This window comes from Felis catus, chromosome F1 (genome assembly GCF_018350175.1).
Source record: "Felis catus isolate Fca126 chromosome F1, F.catus_Fca126_mat1.0, whole genome shotgun sequence".
In the NCBI taxonomy this organism is placed as follows: Eukaryota; Metazoa; Chordata; class Mammalia; order Carnivora; family Felidae; genus Felis; species Felis catus.
The window spans coordinates 27,517,467-27,542,490 of record NC_058384.1 but is presented as its reverse complement, the minus strand read 5'-3'; the positions used below and the strand labels follow the sequence as shown (position 1 = coordinate 27,542,490).

The 25,024-nt window shown below is 35.5% G+C and overlaps 1 protein-coding gene across 10 annotated transcripts in view; it reads right to left on the bottom strand.

Moving 5' to 3' along the window:
* ACBD6 (acyl-CoA binding domain containing 6) overlaps window positions 1–25,024 on the bottom strand; it is a 214,935-nt gene that overhangs the window by 131,133 nt on the left and 58,778 nt on the right. For all 10 annotated transcript variants that reach the window (XM_019821774.3, XM_019821778.3, XM_006942765.5 and 7 more), the window contains one exon: window positions 12,662–12,744. In XM_019821774.3, the coding sequence (XP_019677333.1) occupies window positions 12,662–12,744 (83 nt within the window). The remainder of the gene's footprint in view (window positions 1–12,661; window positions 12,745–25,024) is intronic.

Here is a 25,024-nt window from a genome sequence, read left to right as displayed (position 1 = left end):
AGCCCAAGATAGAAAACCTTCCTTGGTACTAAATAAAGGGACAATTCTGGTGAAAAATTGGCATTGGGAAACATTCTATAGCTAAGGTTAGAGAATGGAAGGGCTGAAATAAAGCTAAAAACAGACGATGCTGATCTCTGTCTCATTTTAATAAAAAGTAATATTTTGTGTTAAAACTATTTTTAAAAGCTTTACCCACCTCATTAAGACCTATTTTCGATTAAAGTTTACTTATGTTTAATAATTTTTTAATAATATTTATGATGTATGTTGATCAGCTGTATAGGAATAATTACAGTGATGGGGCACCTGGGTGGCTCAGTCGGTTAAGCATCTGACTTCAGCTCAGGTCATGATCTCACAGTTTGTGAGTTCGAGCCCCATGTTGGGCTCTCTGCTGTCAGCACAGAGCCCCCTTTGAATCCTCTGTCCCCTCTCTCTCTGCCTCTCTCCTGCTCTCATGCACATGCTCTCTCTCTCAAAAATAAAACATTAAAAACAAAAAAAGGAAGAATTAAAGTGATGACTCAAATGGGAAAAGATTTAATGCATAGTTCTGGGTCAAAGAAAATTACATTTTAAAAAAGTCCAACTTATATACATATTTTTGTTATAGAGAATTATGATAGTGCAATAAGATTACATAAAAATGTATTACTTTAAAATACAATTGTGTGGGAGAAGTAGAATTAAAGGAGAAAAAGGAATGACATAAAATTTCTGTTAAAGACCCTATTCACGTATTTTTAAATCAAGATCAGAATTTTAATTAAACTTTTTATTTTGAGACAATTGAAGATTCACATGCAATATAAGAAATAATACAGAGAGATCTTGCGTACCATTTCCCAGCTCCTCTCAATGGTAGCATGCTCATGTACTTTAAAAAACGGATTATAGGGGCACATGGGTGGCTCAGTCAGTTGAGTATCAACTCTTCATTTCAGCTCGGGTCATGATCTTGCAGTTGTGAGACACAGTCCTGGGACAGGCTCCACAATGGGCGGTGCAGCCTGCTTAGGATTCTTTCTTTCCCTCTCCCTCTGCCCCTCCACCACTCTTGCTCTCTCTCAAAAAAACAAAGCAAAACTTTTTAAAAATGGATTATCATTATAGTATTTAGATTCACCTAAAAGAGTGATCTATTTACTTTAAAATTTCATTATTTGCACAGGGTGCTTGCATGGTTCAGTTGGTTAAGTGTCTGATTCTTGGTTTCAGCTCAGGTCATGATCCTATTGTGAGATAGAGCTCTGTGTCAGGTTCTGCACTGAGTGTGGAGCCTGCTTAAGATTCTCTCTCTCCCTTCCCCTTGCCCCTCCCCCACTCACAAGCTTGCACTCTCTTTCAAAATAAAATCTCTTCTTATAAAATCCATTATTTACAAAACACCAGAAATTGTGCCCTGTGTAATACACTTAAACTTTTAAATAAGAATTTTAGATGTTATCATAAAATTCTAAAGGAGAACATAGTCTTCCAAAATTCTCTTAGGGACTACAATAGCAAAAAGTTGTTTTGAGTGTCAAATTAGCCCAATATTCTATAAAGTAGAGGCCTGAAATAAGGAGTGGGCTAATCCACTAAGGATGACCAAATAAAGCACTACAGAAGAGTTGACGTTACAGCCTATCTCTCTGGAAGATGAACTGACCAGCCAGCCAGCTGGGTTACTGAAGAACAGAAAGAATATTCCAAAGAACAGAAAGAAAAGGAAAAGCATCAACAACAAAAAGCGCTCAAGAGTGTTGAGAGATAAATTAGATACCAGATATAGACCCAAAGAGCTACTGGAGTCAGACACTAACCTTAGCATATCTAAAACAAACCAACCAACCTGAAAAGGCAACTATCCTCAGTCGGAGGTATGGTTAGCAATAAACCATAGGAGGGGAAAAGTGAAGCCAATTTTGAACTCGGACCAAAAGAAACAATTAATTTGAGGGGGAAAAAAATCCTGAGTTATTTCTCTGCTGGGAGACAGTTTGTTCAAGAGGCTTCATTAGAACCTTGGTTAAAGCAACTCTTAAAATGGTTCACCTATTTACATATTCACAAATGGTCGCCTATTAATCTGTCTGTCTGGGTTCCTGAATACTTAGAGGGTACCCAGGGTACCTAAACACTTGGATCACTACAAAGACACAGCCTTTGGTAAATAAATAAGCCTTTTTTAGTTTACACCTCAGTTTCAGATGAATTTTATTATACTACTCTGTCTCTGAGAGTCTGCTCACCTACACGTCTTTTTTTTAGATCTTTGAGATTGAAGAATGGACATAAATTCACTAAAAACACACTGTGAAGTTCCTTAGGAGCCAGTCTTTCTAGGATGAAAGCCTGCTCCCTGTCTTACAAAATTTAGTAGTGCTGTTGCTGAATACTACCTTCTTTGTAGGAATTTAAGTTCTTAATTCACTTGACAAGTATATGGCCAGAAGTTGTCAATCTGAAAGGTAAAGACTTGCTATTCTGTCCAAATATAACTTTAGGAAATAATTACGTCATCTTACTGATCTCACTGACTAAATTATCAACATTCTATTATTGTAGGCTAAATACAAAGCCCAAAGTCTAATGCTAATTCTTTTTTATATAACCTTTGTATTTTATATGTAAATGTACAACCTTTATTTCATATATATCTAAACATAACCTTTGATATGACTATCAATACTTTAGAAACAGATAAAATATCTACATAGAAATTAAGATACTCTGTATTCTTAAAAAAAGAATGTTTTAATTTACAAATATAAAAAAATTAATACAAGCATATCTTAACTTTGTTTACAGTTGCTTCTCTCTTGAAAGAAAAAATCTGTTCTTACTCAAAGGTTTTTAGCAAAGCTGGTGAAAGACTTATCTGGGAGAAGCAAATTGGTAAAGTCAGCTCCTATCTCAAGAATTAAATAGTAGTCAGAGCTGTCATACTTAGCACATCAAAAATCCCACTTTTAATTAATATCTAATTAAAATTTTGGATGTTAATTTCATCGTAAAACACTGTTTTCGAGTATCAATCTTACAAAGACCATAAATGAGAGTCTATACTATGGTCCTCCAGATAAAATCTTGTAAATAGTACATCCTCTCTGAAATACCTTGGTCATATGCCCTAGAGGAGGCAAACAATGCTGGGGCAATAACTAAGCTCAAGAAACCTAGCATTCAGATCAAGACACTTAACAAAAGTGGGGTTTTTGTTGTTTGCAGTGTTGTTCTTAAAATAATTTCTGAAATCCTAGATGGCAAAAAGACATCGAGAAACTCTTTGTTAAAGTTGCCATATTTCATTGATTCTAAAACACAAATAATGGGGTGCCTGGGTGGCTTGGTCATTTGTGCATCCAACTCTTGATTTCAGCTCAGGTCATGATCTTGGAGTTGTGGGATCAAGCCCCACATTGGGTTCCATGCTGGGCATGGAGCCTGCCTGGGATTTTCTCCCTCCCTCCCTCTGCCCCTCTCCCCTGCCTGCAAGATATCTCAAAAAAAAACAAAAACAAAAAGCACAAATTTTTTCATATTTTAACATTTCTGATGAATCTTATAATCTGTATACTCTTACAATTAATTAGTGGCATTTTTTCTTAATGGTATTTAAACCAGTGGTGTTTTAGAGTCAATAAAATAGGTAGGTTCAAAATACACAGTGCCAAAAGGACAGGTGAATGATGAAAGAACTTATAGATACTGAATCACAATCCTCCCACTCAGACTGCTACTATACCTGCAATTACTTTCACACAGTTATAGTACATAACCAGTTAGTTTTCCCCCTTCCTGTTATGTGGTAATGACAATATCTTCTTCACCAAATAATAAATATTTTCGACAGGGTTATATTATAGCGTACTTATTGGTAGGTCTAGAAAATTCTTAAAAAGCCTTAAAAAGTTCTATCTGTTATCTTATTTAAGTTGTTAATATGCTGTTAATGTATTTTTCTCACATTTTTTCAAGGAAGCAATGACAAAAGAAAGATCAATGTCCCAGGTACTTCTTGAAGATAACCTCTTATTCTGGAAAAGTTATCTAGCCATGATTTATAGACACTAGTTACTAAAAATGCATTTCTACCTCTTAAAAACCTACTTAACTCTAAAATAGTTGATTAAAATTTCTGATACTTCAAATGTCCACATGAAAAAATTTATTTTAATTCTGATCAAATCCTGGAAAACCAGTGGCCACATCAGAAACATCTATAGAATCCTTGGCTAACGGGCTCTATAGAGCTGAGTTACATTCTCAAACATTAAGGTAAGTCTAAAATCAATAACGTCAATGAATCCAAAAGAAACATCATCAGTATAATGATGATATAATTTTACTGGTAAAGCACATCTTAAAAAACAAACAGAAAAGGGCTTTAAAAGTTTAAATTGAAGATATTCACTCTGTTCGTATAATAACAACTATCAAAATTAATTTCACTAATTGCAGAACACAAGGATTCCTCAACCATCTCAGAGGCAGTATAGTGTAGCAACAGCAGAGTACAAACCACGTGACCTTGGTCAAGTAACCTAACTTTCCTGAGTCTAAGTTTCTTCATCTGTAAAATAGGGATATCAATACCTACAGCTTAAAGGATCATTCTGAAGATTAACTGAAATAATATATATAACACATGTAGTATAGTAACTAGCACATAATTAGTGGTCCATAAATGTTAGCTGATATTATTACCTTAAGATTTTAACACATGTTGTACACTGGGGTCACTTCTCATATACCTTTATATAACACTATCAATCAATTCATCTAACAAATGTTCATTAGACCTCCAAGGAAATAAAAATATGCCAATGTAGGTAGCGTAGAGTCAGTATGGGGGTGGGGGTGGGGGGTAGAAACTGGCATCAGATGAGATGATGAAGGGCCCTGTAAGAAATGTTAAAGAATATTAGACTTTATCCTAAGCGCTATAAGAAACCACTAAAAGGGCTTCGAGTAGGAGAGTGACACAATGATATGAGTTATAAATCTGGGGAGGAGGCAGGAAAGGAAAAAGGAATCTAGTTCTCAAACCATTCTGCAGTGTCCTGGCCAAGAGACGATGACTGTTTAGTGACAGTATTGCAAAAGGCAGGATGGTGGCGATAATGAAAACTAGGTGGATCTGAATTATTTTGGAACAGGAGGAAACAGAATTTTTGATATAGTAAGGGATAAAGGAGACAGTAGACCAGTGTGACATAAGAGACCTAGAAATGACATATTTTACATAAAATACTGGCAAAATACTTACCTAATACATATATAAAATTTTATATTGGGTAAAATTTATAAATAAAATCATGTAATATAACAATGTCCTTTTCACACAGAATTCCAACTTTAATAAACACCAATCATTTATTACTGTATACAATGCAATCAGCAAAGTTCTTATAAATCAAAAGGCAATGTAATGAACCAAAATTGCTTGCTTTCAGTATTGACAGAATAGGTGACAATAATTAAATGATAATTAAGAAGATGACTATTTCACAATGCTAACATCTCTAACATTTTAAAATATCTTTATGTCTCTAAAGTATTTAAATAGCAGAAAACATTTATTTATATTATGTGTAATACATATACCACTTTTTATTATAATGGATACAATAAACCCGTAACTATATGCATCTTTATAGTGCATACACACACACACTAAACTTTGTAAACAAGTCTAAGTGTCTAGCATTTCACAAGTACTATATAAGGATATGGATAAGATTAGAGGAGCAGAGAAAAAAGAGACAACAAAGTGAGGAAAAGGAAGAGGGGGAAGAATAAAGAAAAAAGAAAAGGAGAGAGCAGAAGATGATGGTTTTAGTTGAGGAATGACCTCTTGTTCAGAAAGGGCTGTTGATCTACAAACAGGTGGATCTGCCTAGATGCTTGGTTGGCATCAGGACACTGAGCACACAGGAGCTAAATTAAGCACGTAAGAAAAGGGTGAATATGAGAGCCAGGAGACTCTTACAACAGTTACTGTTTATGGCAAGACCTGCTTGTCTCAAGGGACCCATTTTCACATAATCTATAATTATCTCTTCGCTTTAATCGCCTTGTCATTCCTAAGGCTCTCCTGGGCACTGGAAGAGGAAAAGCTCATTAACTAAACCTTTTCTCCTCTCTCCAGCCACCCATGGCTTTTAATTGCTTGGTGTGTTATTATCTAGGAGTGCAACTGGGATCATTTTCATAAGAAAGGAGGGTAGAGAGGAGGAAGGGAGCCATGAGTCCCTGAGGTATGCACCACAGAAAAACCTTTGCTTTCTCAATTATTTATGCCAGCTGAGGTTTTACAGGCTGAATAAATCCATAACTCAAGTTCATTCTGAGCAGTCAGATTCTCAAGGGGGAGTTGCCCACTTGCCTATACACACTTGTGTAGTCCTCAAAGAATAACCAGAATGTAACAAGACATATGTCATCCAATTTATCACCTATCACCAAAGTGTTAACACAATGTTGATCATGGGCAACACAGTGAAACAGGGAAGGTTTTCACTACTACCAGCCAAACAGATGTAAGGAAGCAGGATAATCTTTTTGGTGCTAAGGACAGTGGTGTCAATGGGACAGTAGTATCCCAGAAAGACTTAGCCAACTGAAAGCAAAAAAATCCAAATATTCAAATTTTAAAGTACAAATATGTATAACACATTCTCTTAAAGCCTTGGAGTCTTACACAGATTTGTTCAAACAGACTGCTATCTAACAATGTGAAGCTGAATACATAACTGAATGGAGTTTTATACCATCTGATTTTATAAATCACTTAAAAATAAAACAATGTATGTTGAGCTTTTTCTCCAATCACACCTCTTTCAGGAAAATTTTAGAGTACAGTTCATGTGTAAGTGATAGGCCTCTATACGACTATCATTCCAGTTCATATTTTCATCACAAATACAAAATTAAAGTATAATCACTTTTATTGTGAATTATATTTATATTATTCCACTTTATATTCAGAACTAAAGAGCAGCCAATAAAAAGATAATTCTTAAATATTTTCAAAATCCATTACTGTTTAAAATTTTTAACTTTCTAAGTCAATGATGAAAGCATCTCTTTAAAATTCTACAGGCTTTTGTGTCTGACCACAGCAGTGACCTCTGGTATTTTCTGCCAAAACAGTTCATTTGTCTCACAGAACAACTAATCAATTCCAGAGCCCATCAATCATTTTGGTTGTATACTGGTCTGGTCTTGCTTAGAGAAGGTCCAGATGGCTGCCTGTCTAAGTGGGATTAATAAAATTCTGATAGATTACATAGCATCAAAGTACAAAATATAACAAGGAGGACCAAATCTTATTGCAGGGTAGAATGGACACTGTACATGCTTCATTTATTGTATTTTTAATTCTTGCCCTAATTTCTCAGTTTATGTGCCATCTTCTAGATACAACCTTCTAAGTATACAAGTCACCAAAAGTGATTTCTTATTAAGTGAGTCAGTATATGTAGTGCAGAAGCATTTGACTCTTTGCAAAGCCCTATGCTTATTAATCAGAGCTTTTTATGCCCATCTGCAGTATAAATGAAACACAACTGATCTCAAGTCTAGAGCAACTGTCTTTGAGTTAAAAGATTTGTTACTCTCCTGTTTCTATAGTTCTAATACAGATTCTAATAGCACTGGCTCTTTCTTCCTTGTTTTCCATTTTCTCTTGCAAAAGCAAACAACCTGTACCTAATTCTATAACCAGGCTGACATGTGATTTTTAGTTCATAACCTGAGCCCTGTGCTGTCGGTTCCTGTTGTGGGGTTGTGCTGAGTATAACAATGTTAATAAAAGTTAAAAGTTACATAGTAACTCATTTTGTGCCAGGTACTATTCTAGGATGCCTATGTATACATATTCAAATAATTCACATAAGTGTCATATGAGAAAGGTAATACAGTTACCCCTATTTTGTAGATAAAGTAACTTGTCCACCAAGGTCACAGAACTACTGAGGGAACCAACATTTGAATGCTGGCAGTCTGGCCTCATAATTTTTGGTATTTAATTAGCCTCACACTGTATCTCCTCCATTATACTACAGAACAATTAACCAGCTTCATAATGAAAAATTGGTGTCGGGGCTCTAGAATATTAACACAGAGATCTGTATCTATGACATGATATTGTCACTTTCTGTGACAGAGTGGAAATAAGGGTCAGAACCACAACAGGCAAGGAGCAAGCTCAGAATTGGCCCCAGTGGCCCCTGGCTCAAGAACATTTACAATAAAATGAAAATGGGCCTTTAACTTATCACCTACTATACACATTAGTCAGGAAAACTGCCACAAAAATGGAGCCCAAGCCTTATTACATGAGTTTATTAGATACTGATTTTCCTGATCTTTAAAAACGGGGAAAAAAATTAGAGGTTTATATACTAAAGTATCTAAAACAGACCTTCAAAATACTTTTTTAGTGGCTTTTAAAAAAATGGTTCCACAAAAGAAAACTTTTCCTTTCACCTAAGTTTGCCATTTGACATTTCTAAAACTCTAAAACCTGTCACTTTCACTTCAGTTGAGCGTGATTCTGCCAAGAAACTGCAATTAGCAATTAGTTAAAGCACAACTTCCTCTTGGAAAAATAAAATACCAGATATATCACCTAAGCACAAGCAAAATTTGATTACACAAACTCCAACAAACAGCCTGTTTTCATTGCTGCAACTGCATTTTTATACTTCAGAAACAACAGGGACCACCTCTACTCCATTACTGAAATAATCAACATTTCAGTTTAGAATGATTTTTATCATGATCTAGTTTGTTATAGTAGAATTCTGTTCAATTGTAAAATGACTTGTTGATTACAAGAAAATGACTAAGTGTTGTGATTCCACTGTTAGTCGTGACAAAATTAACATCTGAAACAGTTAAAAGGCTTTCAGTGGTTCACATTCATGTTTCCTACTGTTTCATATCTTAATCATATGTTCCAAAATACACACCAAGAGAATGAAAATTTAGATGACTTAAAAAAATAAGGCCAAGACTAATCAGTTTTGTCCCTAGCAGAGGTTCATATTTCACTGGATTAAGGAGTAGTATTTATTAAACATACTATAGATGCCAAAAATACTAAGAACATACTATTCAAAAGTGAAGATGGGAAGCACAAATATCCACAATGTTTGTCTGACAGATTCATAATAAATGTGTGAGGAGATGAATTCAAATCTGTACTTTATGAAAATAAGCTGTGTTATTTTGTTATTGTTTCTCATGGTCAAAATTCTAAATATGATTTAAATCTAAGAGTGACTTCTTTAGGAACTGGGTGGAGGATAAGCAGGTAGGTTAACTCTTCCAGGATAGTTTAATTCTGTCTTAGAAATACACCAATTATCCAGATATTTACTTTCACTTCCAGTGGAGTAATGTTTAACTGTAATCAGCCATGTCACTGGACATTCCAAAAGAAACTGTACTCAGAATGTTTTTTGGAAAAGTACTAGGCTTTGGGAGCCCTTAAGGAAATTGGCACACAAAATAAAGATCACTATTGTTTATAGACAACTGATATTGTTAGAAAGTTAAGTATAATGATTTTTTTAAAAAAAGTCAAGACATAATCTTAATTTAATCTAACTAGGAAAGGAAATAGCTTACACATTTTTAAAAACTGCCTAGGAAAATAAGTGAGTATGGGTATTATCACAAGAAAACCAAACCAGCACTCTTTGCTTTATGATATGAACACTAGGTTAACTCTATGTGAGCAACAATCACTGAATTATCAGCTCCCTGAAGGAAGAGCCATGGATACCTCCTGAGTTCTGGGTACTTTTACTAGATAATCTACTAAGTTTTGGGAACTTCCTCAGACACTCAAAACACAGAAATGGATAAAATATGATCCTACGCCTCCAAAAACTAAAAATTCAGCAGAAAGGATACAAGGTTTTATTATTATTATTTTTTTAATGTTTGTTTATTGTTGAGAGAGAGATACAGAGCATGAGCAGAGGAGGGGCAAAGAGAGAGAGAGGGAGACACAGAATCTGAAGCAGGCTCCAGGCTCTGAGCCACCAGCACAGAGCCTGATGCGGGGCCTGAATTCATGAGCCACAAGATCATGACCTGAGCCGAAGTCTGACACTTCATCAACTGAGCCATCCAGGCACTCCAGGATATAGGCTTTTTAAAACTTCTATTTAATGTGTTATAACGTGATAAATGCTATAACAAGTGTGAATAAAGGACTTACAGGAAAATAGAAGGAATGACTAACCTCTCCTCTTAATATATAGAAAAATGACTCTAAAGGTTTTACTGATTTGATTTAAACACTTAATAAATTTTGATTGGTAGGGTTAAATTTCTAAGATGCCAATTTTAGAAGACTCTAAAGACAGAATATACAAATTAAGTAAACCACTATATAAGGGCTGAGGGGAAGGGGGGGTTTAACTCTGAAAAAGTTTTTAAACTATGCTTCCTCAAAACTGTATGAGCTCCTCAGAGTTCTCAGGGTCCCAAAAAGGGATCAGAGTGGCAAATGTATTCCAAATCAGCCTTAAAAAGTATCTTTTTCCCCTCCAATTCTCATCAGCCTTCCCCTATCCCATCCCAAATAAACATTTAATCTATAACAATGATATGCTTACTCTGCAAACAGATTCAAGATAGGACCTTTAGTACCAAATGACTGGTCAGGAATGGGAAACTATGAGCTTTTAAAGTTTTTGATTCATAGTGGAAGCAATAACTTTCCTCCTAGAATGCTTCCCCGGAGTCCTATCATTACATCTTCATGTGGGAGATAATGTCAGCAAACTCTTCTGTAAGAGTGCAGCATACATATTTGGTACAATTTACTGTTTATTCAATAAAGATAGATGTTTCCCTTCAATAAATTTAGGTGAACCCAATTTTCCACTTAAAAATTACTGCTCATTAGGGGCACCTGGGTGGCTCAGTCAGTTAAGCGTCCGACTTCGGCTCGGGTCATGGTCTCGCGGTTTGTGAGTTTGAGCCCCGCTTCAGGATCTGTGCTGACAGCTCAGATCCTGAGCCTGCTTCGGATTCTGTGTGTGTCTCTCTCTCTGCCCCTCCCCTGCTCACGATCTGTCTCTCTCTGTCTCAAAAATAAATAAAACATTTTTAAAAAATTTTAAAAAATTACTGCTCATTCATTTCATGTGAATAAGTAAGAAAAATAAAGTTCAGGTAACTCAAAAAGTGTAACAGCATTAGAGATTCTTATTTAAATTTGTTTGTAAGGTAAAAATCTTAGTAGAATGTGCCACATGACTTTAAAGCAGGACAAAATCCCTTTCCTGATTTTCACATGGTACTGAAAGAAAAAGATTAATCAAGACATTTTATACATAAAATTTAAGATCCTAGTTAAATAATATGAGATGATCACGAAGAATTTCTTTAACTGTAGTTAAAAAAACCCTACATAACATAAAATTTACCTTCTTAACCATTTCTAAGTATACAGTTCAGTAGTGTTAAGTATTATTCACACTGTTGTGCAACCGGTCCCCAGAACTTTTTCATCTTGGAAAACTGAAGCTCCTTACCCATTAAATAACAACTCCCCATTTCCTACTGCCTCCAGCTCCTGACAACCACCATTCTACTTTTTGTTTCTACGAATCTGACTACTCTTGATACTTCCATATAGAGGAACCATATTGTATTTATCTTTTTGTGAATGGCTTATTTCACTTAGCATAATGTCCTCAAGCTTCATCCATGTTCTATAGTATGTGTCAGAATTTCCTGCCTTTTTGAGGCTGAATAATATTCTATTATATGTATAGACCACATTTTGTTTATCCATTCAACTGCCCATGAGCATCCGAGTAGCTCCCACCTCTTGGCTGCTATGAATAGTGCTGCTGTCAACGTGGGTGTGTAAACATGGGTCTTCTGAGATCCTGTTTTCAATTCTTTTAGATATAAAATCAAAAGTAGAATTGTTGGATCATATAGTAATTCTCTGTTTAACTTTCTGAGGACTCTCCACAATATTCTCCTTGGTGTACCGTTTTATACTCAAGAAGATTTCTAATCTTTAAAAGAAATGGTAATTTAACAATGACAACAAAAAATTAAAAACCTTTGTTTTCTAAAAAAGAACATAAATATTTTTTAGAAATTGTACAAGCTTTATGAGACTGAATCACTACCTCCCTTTACATACTTGAGTTCAGATTACAGCCAAACTAAGAAAAAAGAAAAGAAAGGATAATGGCATTTTTATCAGTATTGTAAATAAACATGAACACAAATACACATGCACACAATACACACACACACGAAGAAATGACGATATTTTGAGGAAAACAACATCAACAACAAAAATCCACAGCTTTAGACTGTGTGAGGCACAAAACCTTGCCCTACCAACTACTTACATGGTGGAAAAGGTTACTATCTGGCAATGATTCAGACATTTATTGATCTCAAAGATAAAACACCTAAAAAATTCTTTCCTGCTATTTATTATCCTCCTAGAGATACCACCAAAATCAGTTTCATTTCACATTAAGAAAAAGTTCTTCACAAATCGAAGCTTTCAGGATTAAAAAAAAATACACACAAACACACATATACATATGCACACACATAAATACACATATATACGTATGTATGTATCCCTATTACCCAATACCAGAAGAAAAATTACCTGATGATTTCTTCATGATACAGAGAACTAACAACGGGGCCACCAAAACCGGTATTTGCTTCTTTTCCTTTCTTCTCAGGTAACTGTATGGGGACAGGGGGTAGGGAGGAAGGAAGGTGGAAAAAGATACATGGATTAAGGCAGTGTGTATTTAAAATAGTTCCAAAATAATACTTTGCTAAGGAATACTAAAGATTTGAGGTCCACAATTTCTCTGAGGCCCCAGTAACAATTTCAAGATGGTATCCAAAAGGCAAAACGATTCTCAAGTCATCAGAGTAATGGAATGAGTACCCACTAGCAAACCAAGGTCATTCCACTACTGAGCTCTGGAGCCACCTGAAGCCCACCATTCCCTCAGCTGATTAGAAGATGCTATGCTCACTGTGGAGAATATTGATGCTCAATGTAGAAAAATGAAAATGAAATATGACCTATAAATACCAGATATGAACGTGATCAAGAAAATCATACCTAGATTATTAACAAAATTACAATTTCCAAATAAGAAAAAAACTAAACCATACTAAAACTTCAAACTCAAACACAAAGAAAAAATATTTCTTTGGTGGCAAAAAGAAAGGAGAGAAGGTGGAGGAGAAAGGAAAGGAAATTATGACCTAAGATAAATGAAAAAAAGAAGCAAATTGTTATGGAAACACTTTCCAAAATTAAGTAGTCAATAGGCCCTGACCCTCAATATTTTAAAAAAGCACAAAATTAAGATTAATTTAGAAATAAGATTCTTCTAAAACATATAATATGGAAGCAGTAAACTCGGATGTTATTGTCTAAAAGGTTCAAATTGCAATCTCTGCAAAAGCCCACATCTCCTGCAATAATGACAGTTTTTAGGCCAGGACACCCTGCCAAAATCAAAATTCTAAACATAAATTTCTTAGAATCAAAACTAATACTTTTAGGGGAGCCAGGGTGGCTCAGTCAGTTGAGCGTCCAACTCTTGATTTTGGCTCAAGTCAGGGTCCCAGGGTCACGGGGTTGAGAACTGCATCAGGCTCTGCACTGAGCGTGGAGCCTGCTTGGGATTCTCTCTCTCTGTACCCCTCTTCCTGACTCACGCTCTCTCTCTTGCTCTCTAAAATAAAAAAAAATAGGGGTGCCTGGGTGGTTCAGTTAGTTAAGCATCCAACTGTGGATTTCAGCTCAGGTCATGATCTCACAGTTTGTGGGTTCAAGCCCCATGTTGGATTCTGCGCTGACAATGCAGAGTCTGCTTGGGATTCTCTCTCTCTCTCTGCTCCTCCCCTGATCATGTGCTCACTCTCTCTCCCTCAAGAATAAACTTTAAAATAATAAAAAAAAGAAACTAATACTGTTATTGTTTAATTAACTAGTTTCACTTCAGAAAAATATAGGTAATCCCCATATACCTGGTTCCCCACCCCTCCCCCTGTTCTTTAAAGAAGAGGTTTTGTTTTATTGTTGTCACTTTTTGTGGTTACTTTTGGTTTGTGAACCACTGGGTAAAGGAAAAAGGTCTTGGAGACAGCATATTCTATTAGTTCCTGAGATCACTGGGAAAACCAGTTTTGAGAAAGGGTGGAAATTTTTGAGATGAATCGATGCAGTTACCAATTTATGACAGAAACAAAGCTACAATATCATGAATAATTCCTGTCACAATTTAATGACAAGGTATACTAGTTGATGCTGGCAAGTAAGAAGCACCAAGTAAATGCCAGATCCCTCTCTTCTCTGAAGACCATTCTTAGAGAATAAATGCTGCAAAGAATTTCCAGAATAGAGAATGTTTTCTTTATACTAAAAAAGCACATACCATAGGGAGAACCTATTTTATTCAACGCAATTATGTTCTAAATACATACTCCATTAGTACAATAAAGTTGAAACACAGATGGTGTCCAAGAGATGCTTGCTAAATGAGTGACAAGACTGAAAACAAGGAAAGGGTGCGTCACGCAGCTTCCTGACAAAGAACAGACTCCAAGAACATACCAGAGGGGAAAATCTACGTGTACCACATTAACAAAATGAAGGATAAAAATCATATGATCATCTCAATAGATGCAGAAAAAGCATCTGACAAAATTCAACACCCATTCATGAGAAAAACTCCTAACAAGGTGGGTACAGAGGGAACATACCTCAGCATAATAGAGGGCATATATGACAAACCCACAGCTAACATCATACTCAATGGTTAAAAGCTCAAAGCTTTCCCTCTAAGATCAAGAACAAGACAAGGATGACACCCCCTCATCACTTTTATTCAATATAGTATAAGTATTCCAATTTTTAAAACGGGCAAGAGATCTGAACAGACACCTTACCAAAAAAGATACACAGATGGCAGGTAAGCAAATGAAAAATGTCCAACATCATATGTCATTAGGGAAGTGCAAATTAAAACAATAATGAGACATTACTACATACCTCTTAGAATGGCTACATTCCAAAAGACTGATAACACCAAATGCTGGTAAAAATGTGAAGCCACCAGGAACTCTCATTCATTGCTGGAGGAAATGCAAATGGAACAGCCACTTTGGAAGAGGGTTTTGGCAGTTCTTCTAAAACTGAATATCATCTTACTATATGATCCAGTGATTCTGCTTCTAGGTACTGACCCCCCTCGCCCCTGCAAACTGAAAATTTATATCCACAAAACATCAATGTTTAAAGCAGGTTTTTTTAATAACTGGCAAAACCTAGAAACAACTAAGATGTCCTTCAACAGATGCACAGAGAACCTAACTGAGGTACATCTATACAATACAATATTATTCTGTGATAGAAAGAAATGAGCTGCTCTAGATTAACTAAGAAAAAAGAGTAAACAACTAAAATCAGAAACTAAAAAGGAGACTTTACCACTAATACCACAGAAATGAAAGAGAATTTTAAGAGACTACTATAAACAATGATATGCCAACATGTTGGATAATGTAGAAGAAATACATACATTCTAGATATATAGAACTTACCATGATAAAATTATGTATAAAAAATCTGAAGAAACCTATAACCATTAAGGAGATTGGTTCAGAAATTTAAAATCTCCCAAAAAAAGAAAAGCCTAGGACCAGAACATTTCACTAAAGAATTTTACCAAACATTTAAAGAATTAAAACCTAATCCTTCTCAAACTCTTCCAAAAATCTGAAGAAGAGGCAATATACCTAACCTCATTTTATGAGGCCAGCGTTACCCTACTGCCAAAGCCAGACAAAGAAACTAGAAGAAAACTACAGAACAATATCTGAGGAATACTGATGAAAAAACCCTCAACTAAATACTAGCAAACTGAATACATTAAAAGGATTACATATCATGACCAAGTGGGATTTATTCCTGTGAACGTAAGGACAGTATGGTTCAACACATGAAAAACATCACAAAACAAAATGAAGGAAAGCTACATGATCATCTCAATTGGTACAGAAAAAAGTATTTGACAAAATTCAACACCCTTTCATAAAAAAAAAAAAAAAAAAAAACTCAATAAACCAAAAATAGAAGGAAATTATTTCAACATACTAAAGGCCAAATATGAAAAGCAACAGCTAACTGCACACTCAATAGTGAAAAACTTAAAGTTTTTCCTCAAAGATCAGGAACAAAGGAAGGATGCCCACTCTTAACACTTCTTTTCAACACGGTATTAGAAATCCTAGCCAGAGCAATTAGGCAAGGAAAATAAAAGAGGTCATTCAAATTGGAAGGGAAGAAATAAAATTATTTCCATTCACAGATGACATGATCTTATATGCAGAAAATCCTAAAGATCCCTCCCACATACACACATATAGACCACAAGAAACTGAAAGAATAAACAAATCTAGCGAAATTGCAGGATACAATACTAACACACTGAAATCATGTAATGTCTGAGAGAGAGAGAGAAATAAGTAAGTTTTCTAATATTAAAAATGATCAGGGACGCCTGGGTGGCGCAGTCGGTTAAGCGTCCGACTTCAGCCAGGTCACGATCTCGCGGTCCGTGAGTTCGAGCCCCGCGTCAGGCTCTGGGCTGATGGCTCAGAGCCTGGAGCCTGTTTCCGATTCTGTGTCTCCCTCTCTCTCTGACCCTCCCCCGTTCATGCTCTGTCTCTCTCTGTCCCAAAAATAAATAAACGTTGAAAAAAAAAATAAAAAAAAAATTTTTTTAAATGATCAGTGCTATGGAAAAAAATTAATGTGGGGAAGAGAACTGTAATTTTAAATAAGGTCAGGAGGGCCTCACTGAGAAGGTCATATGAATAAAGACATAAAAGAGGTAGAGATGTGAGCCTTGCAAATATCTAGGGAATATTGTTCCAGGTACAGGAAACAGCCAGTGCACAGGCCTTAGTGTGAGGGTATGCTTAGAATGTTACAGAATTTATGTATTCGTGTTCTTTGCTGAAGGCTGATTAGTATATTTTAGGGGGCAAGACAGAAGCAAGAACACAAGGTTATTCACAAGACAATCATAGTTTCTGTTGGTGTCATTCACCTAACCTCTTAATGTGAATAGGCAATTTAGAAAAACACCTGTGATCTGCTTGGCAATTATTTGCTGTGAAAACACATACTAATAATTAAGAATTATATGGAATTTTGGAAAGGGATGAGCACATTTTTTTTTATTTAATAGCCTTTATTTTTTAGAGTTTCAGGTTTACAGAAAATCGAGTGGAAAGTACAGAAAGTTCCCATATTCTCCCCTCTCCCAAATTTTCCACTGTTATTAACATCTTACATTAATGTAGTACATGTAATTAATTAAAGTCCATAGTTTATGGGGTGCCTGGGTGGCTCAGTCGGATAAGCATCCAGACAGTAGAGTCCAGAGATGTTGCTAGACATCTTACAATGTACAGAGCAGCCCTCTACAACAAAAACTTATTCAGCCCTAAATGTCAATGGTGCAAAGGCTGAAAACTCTGGTTTATAAGTTTTCATCAAATGTTTTAATATTTCAGCTATCATTAATGTTTTGGGTATTTTTTTTCTCCTATCTTTTCCTCTCTCTTGCTTTTTCACTTCCTTCTGGGACTATATACATGCTACACTGCTTGATATTTTCCCATAGTTCACTGGGGCTCTGTTCATTTTTTAGTCAGTCTATGTTGTGTGCTTCATTTTTATTAGGTTCACTTGCTACATCTTCAAGTACTGATCTTTTCTTATGCAATGTCTAATTTGCTGTTAATCTTATGCAGTATATTTTTCATTTTAGAAATTATTTTGTCATCTCTAGAAATTCCATTTGGGTCTCTTTGTATCTTCTATTTCTCTTCCCCATTATGTTTGTATGTCTTCCTCAACTTTCTTGAGTTTATAAAATATATTTATAATTTTCTCATCTCTATCTTTTCTGCATCTGCTTTTATTGACAGGTTTTCCTCCAGGTGAGGAGTCATATTTTCCTGCTATCTTTGCATGCCTGAAAGACTTTTACTTTTTTTTGTAAAACAGACATTGTGAATTTTAATCATTTGCTTGATGTTGTTGTGTTCTTTTAATTATGTTAGACTTTGTTTTGGTATGAATTCAGTTATGTGGAATCAATTTGATCCTTTCAAGGCTCACTTTTAAGTTCTGTTAAGGCAGGGGCAGAGCAGCCTTTAATCCAGAGCTTAATTTAGCTTCACTACTAAACAGAAATCCTTCTGAGGCCTCTAAAACATTATGTCCCATATACTAAATTTTCTTTCCACTCTGACTAGTATGAAATGAAATATGTCAGCTCCAGGAATTATTTTGGCTTACTGCTTTCTTGTATGTCTTTCCTCAGCTTGTTAGTTTCCTCTCTCACACACAGATTAGTATTCAGCCAAAGGGACCCCTCTGTACATCTTTAAAACTCTCTTTCTATGCAAGAAAACTCTCCAGTATTCAGCCCTGCATTTTCCAGCTCTAATTAGTAAGAGAGTCAGATTCTTTTGGGACCCTCCTCCCTGGACTACAGCTTGGAAATTGTTTCCTGGCCATAAGCTGAGGCAACTGTAGGGCTCATTTTGTTTGTTTCTCTTCTTTCCTAGTTTTATACTAGTTTTAGTACAATGTCTGAAAATCACTATTTTTCATCTGTTGTGCCTGGTTTTCTTCCAGTTTAAGACAAAAGGGTGTATCTTGTCACCATTACTCCACAATGCCCAGAAGTCCCACACACATTAATTTAAAATCTAACATAATATTCCATGCATAATTTACTTAACCATTATCTGACAATTTTTAGGTTATTTTCACTTTTTCACACATAAGCGAAGATATGATAAATGTCTTTGTATATAAAGCATAGTTTAGTTTTAATTAAAATCTTTAGGAAAAAAATGACTCATCTGATTATAGTATATATTTCTTCTTCCTGGGATTAATTTCTCTTTCTGAAGCGTTGTGCATGTTAGAATGCTGGTGTCAACTTTTTTGGTGGAGGAGGGAAAAGGCTGTATTTTAAGCAGAAATAATATTTTTAAAAAAGTCTGCCATTATCAGATTGAATTCAGAATAAAGCTGCCAAAGATGCATTAGTTTTGCTCTCCATCTATTTCATCTACAAGAAGGGGTAAACTTTGGCTACCTTATCCTTCTATTTCCACTCCAATGAGATGTTTCTCATAGAGGCTTAAGAAGTTTATTCCATTTCTCTCTACTCAAAATCCATTAAGTTATTTTTATGTTACATCAGCAGTTAAAGAAAGAGACTCCAATTTGGCAGCCAATAGGATAAAATTTGCCAATTCTTATATTGCCTCAGACTATATTATTTGAGACACTGAAATGCTCCTTCACTCAAAGGGGAAAGGATAAGTTGTTGGCTGAATCTTTATCACTTGATTCAGAATCCACCTTAGTTGCAGAGTCCAGATTTAAAACCTTGTGAAGCATTCTTTTCCAACTGAAAAATAACTATTCCAAAGATTATCAGGCTAATATATGCAAGGAGGGGGTTTCTTGCTTCCATGTGCTACCTTGTTTGGCTTTTCTTTTATTTCTTTGTTTGCCTTAAGTAAGACCTAAGTTTGTAGGTCTAGCTGTACAAATTTGGATAAATTAACCTCTCTGTCCAAGTTTCCTCATTTGCAAAAATAGGAATATTAGTACCCATCTCATATGGGTGTTTTAAGGTATAAAATATGTATGTAAAACAGAACAGTGCCCAGCACAAAGAGGACACTATATAAGTGTTAGCTAATATAATAACGATCACTAGCCAAAATACAGCCATCTCTTCAAAGCAAAAGTGTCTCAGTAATACAGATAACAAGACGTTCTGATGTGGGGACTTATATTATTGAACCACGAGTCTTCCTCTAATACCCTTAAACTTCTGAATCTCCTGATAAAACCACCAATCCCAAAATCAAATAAATAAAAAACTTAATAACTCTTATCATTAAGAAAAAAGGAATAGAACTTAAGGAGTGTCTTCCATGTGCTTTGCACTTTATATATATTATCCAATTCCAACTTCAAAACAATTCTAGAAAGTTGGCATTTTTATTGTATTCACTTAATCTAAGACATCAATTATAAAGAGTACCATTATTTTCTAGAATGCTAAGAAAAAAAGCCCACAAATATACCAATTTTACGACACAGAATTTTTTAAATGTCAAGAACTTAATAACTGTCTGCTTTATATTTGATGAAATGTACCTCCACTTTACAGATTAGAAAGCTGAAAATAGGAGAAATGAAGTACTCAGTGCCACACAGTAAGTGGCAAAATCAAGATTCAAACAAGATCTTCTGATATCCAAAGCTTCTGCTCTTTCATTTAACTATGTTACCTCTCCAGGCTACTTTTAGAAGCCATTATTATATACTGATAATATTCTGAATTAAAATTCTGTTCACTTTCTTAACTTTGGTTTTAAAAATTAAACACATAATTTGAAAGGAAACTTTAAAATTAAATATATATCAACTTTTTTGGAGCTGATTTATTATAAATTATGAACTTAATCAATTACATGACCAATACTATAGTTCTAAGTCCTTAAAAAAGAATATTTTTCTAATAATCCCTTACCAATATTCATTGTAGTTTTTTTTCCCCCTGAAACATGAGTATTTATTCATTTCCAAATGTAAAAGTAAGAATAGTGGGGTGGCTGGGTGGCTCAGTCAGTTGAACATCTAACTCTTGGTTTTGCTTCACGTCATGATCGCCCAGTGTCCTCCACACTGGGCCCTGCACTAGCAGCACAGAGCCTGCTTGAGATTCTCTCTCTCAACCTCTCTGCCCCTCCCCGACTCCTGCTGTCTCTCAACGTAAATAAAAACTTTATAAAAAGTTATAATATTAACCTCATCTCAGCTATTGTCTGTCATGAGTGTTAAAAAAAATTACCATGAGAATATTGTTGGCTGCTATACTTTATAACAGTAATACTTCTAAAATTTCACAAGAAATAAATTGCATAAATCTATGTGTGTTTTTAAAAAATATTTTAAAATGTTTTATTATTTATTTTTGAGAGACAGAGGCAGAGCATGAACAGGGAGGGGCAGAGAGAGAGACACACACAGAATCTGAAGCAGCTCCAGGCTCTGGGCTGTCAGCACAGAGCCCGACGTGGGGCTTGAACTCATGAACTGCAAGATCATGACCTGAGCTGAAGTCAGACGGTTAACCGACTGAGCCACCCAGGTGCCCCAAATCTAGGTGTTTTTAACCTTACTTTCTCTTTTTTTTTTTTAATTTTTTTTAATGTTTATTTATTTTTGAGACAGAGAGAGACAGAGCATGAACGGGGGAGGGTCAGAGAGAGAGGGTGACACAGAATCTGAAGCAGGCTCCAGGCTCTGAGCTGTCAGCACAGAGCCCGACGCGGGGCTCGAACTCACGGACCGTGAGATCATGACCTGAGCTGAAGTCGGACGCTTAACCGACTGAGCCACCCAGGCGCCCCCCTTAGTTTCTCTTAAAATTACAAACAGTATATTTTAAAAAATTCAACTCCTAAAACCTTAACGACAATGGATATTTAATAATATCAATGTCGATTATCTAGAAATGCTTAAATTACAATTGGAAAATAATTTTTAGATCAAAGAAAAAAAGGAGAAATATGTGCAAGTATTTTATCCAAACCTCCAAATTTCAGCAGTGTCCACTATTTTTGTGTATATACTATATACACTAGCTCAAAAATGTAGATTTTTAAAATATAAAAAAAACTGATGAGGTGCCTGGATGGCTCAGTCAGTTAAATGTCTGATTTCAGTTCAGGTCATGATCTCATGGTTCGTGAGTTTGAGTCCCACCCACATCCAGCTCCACACTGATAATGTGGAGCCTGCCTGGGATTCTTTCCCTCTCTCTCCCTCTCCCTGTCTCGCTGCCCCTCCCCCACTCATATTTTTCTCTTGCTCTGTATCAAAAAATATACTTTAAAAAATATATTAAAAAACTGAAAAACACACCTTTTTTAACCAAATACTTTAACCTGTATCACCAAAATATATGATAATTCCTCCAGATAATTAATATGGTTAATAGAACTCTTATAGAACCTTTATAATTCACCAAATAAATTTTATCACTGTACAACAAAAAGAAAAACAGTAAGTTGCTCTTTTACCACTCTATAATGAAATTTAAGAATAAATACATTAATTTTGTCTTCTAAATTTCCTGGCTATTGTCAACTGTCTTGGTTCTAGGCTACTGTAAAACAAAGGTATAAAGATGATCAATTGTACACATGCCCAGCTTCCACTGTATAATATGTAACACTTATCTTTATGCAGTATTTTTACTTAATGCTAGCTTAAAATGTCTCTCATGCAAAATTAAACTCATTATGAGTTTCTAGAAAAGAAACAATGGTTAATATTTAAATGTTCTTTGGAAAATTATTCTGAATATTTGTATCTATTCAGAAAATATAAATCTTCTTAGATTTAAGCACCAAAGAAAATCATAAAAGATCAACATTCAAATACTTAAAACACCATTTCTGTAAGAATATGGTAAAAATAAGCAGAAGTAGCTATATTTTAAACAAACAAATGACTTATATCTCTATAATGTTATAAGCAATATAACTGAACAACCTCATATGTGAGAAAAACACTAGGAGCCAATGGATAAGCAGACCATGGTTATAAGCAGGCAATAATTAAATACCTGAAGTTACACAGAGGTTTAGGGTTTTATTCACATATATACACATAAATATCAATAATGTTACCAATACCTGGGAAAACATTTAACATGTCTCATTATTTTAAAAAGGCAACTTAAAGCCTCTAGATCCATCCATGTTGTTGTAAATGGCAACACTTCATTCTTTTTAATGGCTGGCTAGATCTTCTTTATCCATTCACCTATGGATGGACACTAGGGTTGCTTCCATACCCTGGCTATTATAAATAATGCTGCAATAAACACAGCAGTACATAGATCTTTCTGAATTAGTGTTTTTGCTGAAATAAGTCAGACAAAGACAAATACCATATAATTTCACTCATATGTGGAGTATAAGAAATAAAGAAGAGACAAACAAAAAACCAGACTCTTAAATATAGAGAATGAACTGGTGGTTGCCAGAGGGGAAGTAGGTGGGGGGGGGGGGGGGGGAGGGGATGGGTGAAATAAGTAAAGGGAACTAAGAGTACACTTGTGATGAGCACTGAGTAATGTATAGAATTGCGGACATGGCACCTGGGTGGCTCCTTGGTTAAGAATCCGACTTCAGCTTGGTTTATGATCTCACAGTCTGTGAGTTTGAGCCCTGCGTTGGGCTCTGTGCTGACAGCTCAGAGCCTGGAGCCTGCTTCAGATTCTGTGTCACCCTCTCTCTCTGCCCCTCCCCAGTTCACACTCTGTCTCTGTCTCTCTCAAAAATAAATAAACATTAAAAAAAAACTTTTTAAAGAACTGTTGAATCCACATTGTACACCTGAAATGAATGACACTGTATGCTAATTATACTTGAATTTAAATTAAAAAATAAATGTTTAAAATACTTAAAACTGCAAATTAAATCAATGAGCAAGAAACTTTAAACTAATTCCATTAGGATAACAAAATTATCGAATTTGGTAAAACTGTAGTGAAACAGGTACTCACAAATAGTCCTAATGACCTTGTAAGATGGTATTACTCTTTTTTTTTAATATATGAAATTTATTGTCAAATTGGTTTCCATACAACACCCAGTGCTCATCTCAAAAGATGCCCTCTTCAATGCCCATCACCTACCCTCCCCTCCCTCCCACCCCCCATCAACCCTCGGTTTGTTCTCAGTTTTTAAGAGTCTCTTATGCTTTGGCTCTCTCCCACTCTAACCTCTTTTTTTTTTTTCCTTCCCCTCCCCCATAGGTTTCTGTTAAGTTTCTCAGGATCCACAAGAGTCACAACATATGGTATCTGTCTTTCTCTGTATGACTTATTTCACTTAGCATCACACTCTCCAGTTCCATCCACGTTGCTACAAAGGGCCAGATTTCATTCTTTCTCATTGCCACATAGTACTCCATTGTGTATATAAACCACAATTTCTTTATCCATTCATAAAGACATGGACATTTAGATTCTTTCCATAATTTGGTTATTGTTGAGAGTGCTGCTATAAACATTGGGGTACAAGTGTCCCTATGCATCAATACTCCTGTATCCCTTGGGTAAATTTCTAGCAGTGCTACTGCTGGGTCATAGGGTAGGTCTATTTTTAATTTTTTGAGGAACCTCCACACTGTTTTCCAGAGTGGCTGTACCAGTTTGCATTCCCAAGAGGGTTCCTGTTTCTCCACATCTTCTCCAGCATCTATAGTCTCCTGATTTGTTCATTTTGGCCACTCTGACTGGTGTGAGGTGATATCTGAGTGTGGTTTTGATTTGCATTTCCCTGATGAGGAGCGATGTTGAGCATCTTTTCATGTGGCTACTGGCCATCTGGATGTCTTCTTTAGAGAAGTGTCTATTCATGTTTTCTGCCCATTTCTTCACTGGGTTATTTGTTTTTCGGGTGTGGAGTTTGGTGAGCTCTTTATAGAATTTGGATACTAGCCCTTTGTCCGATATGTCATTTGCAAATATCTTTTCCCATTCCGTTGGTTGCCTTTTAGTTTTGTTGGTTGTTTCCTTTGCTGTGCAGCTTTTTATCTTCATAAGGTCCCAGTAATTCACTTTTGCTTTTAATTCCCTTGCCTTTGGGGATGTGTCGAGTAAGAGATTGCTACGGCTGAGGTCAGAGAGGTCTTTTCCTGCTTTCTCCTCTAAGATTTTGATGGTTTCCTGTCTCACATTCAGGTCCTTTATCCATTTTGAGTTTATTTTTGTGAATGGTGTAAGAAAGTGGTCTAGTTTCATTCTTCTGCATGTTGCTGTCCAGTTCTCCCAGCACCATTTGTTAAAGAGACTGTCTTTTTTTCCATTGGATA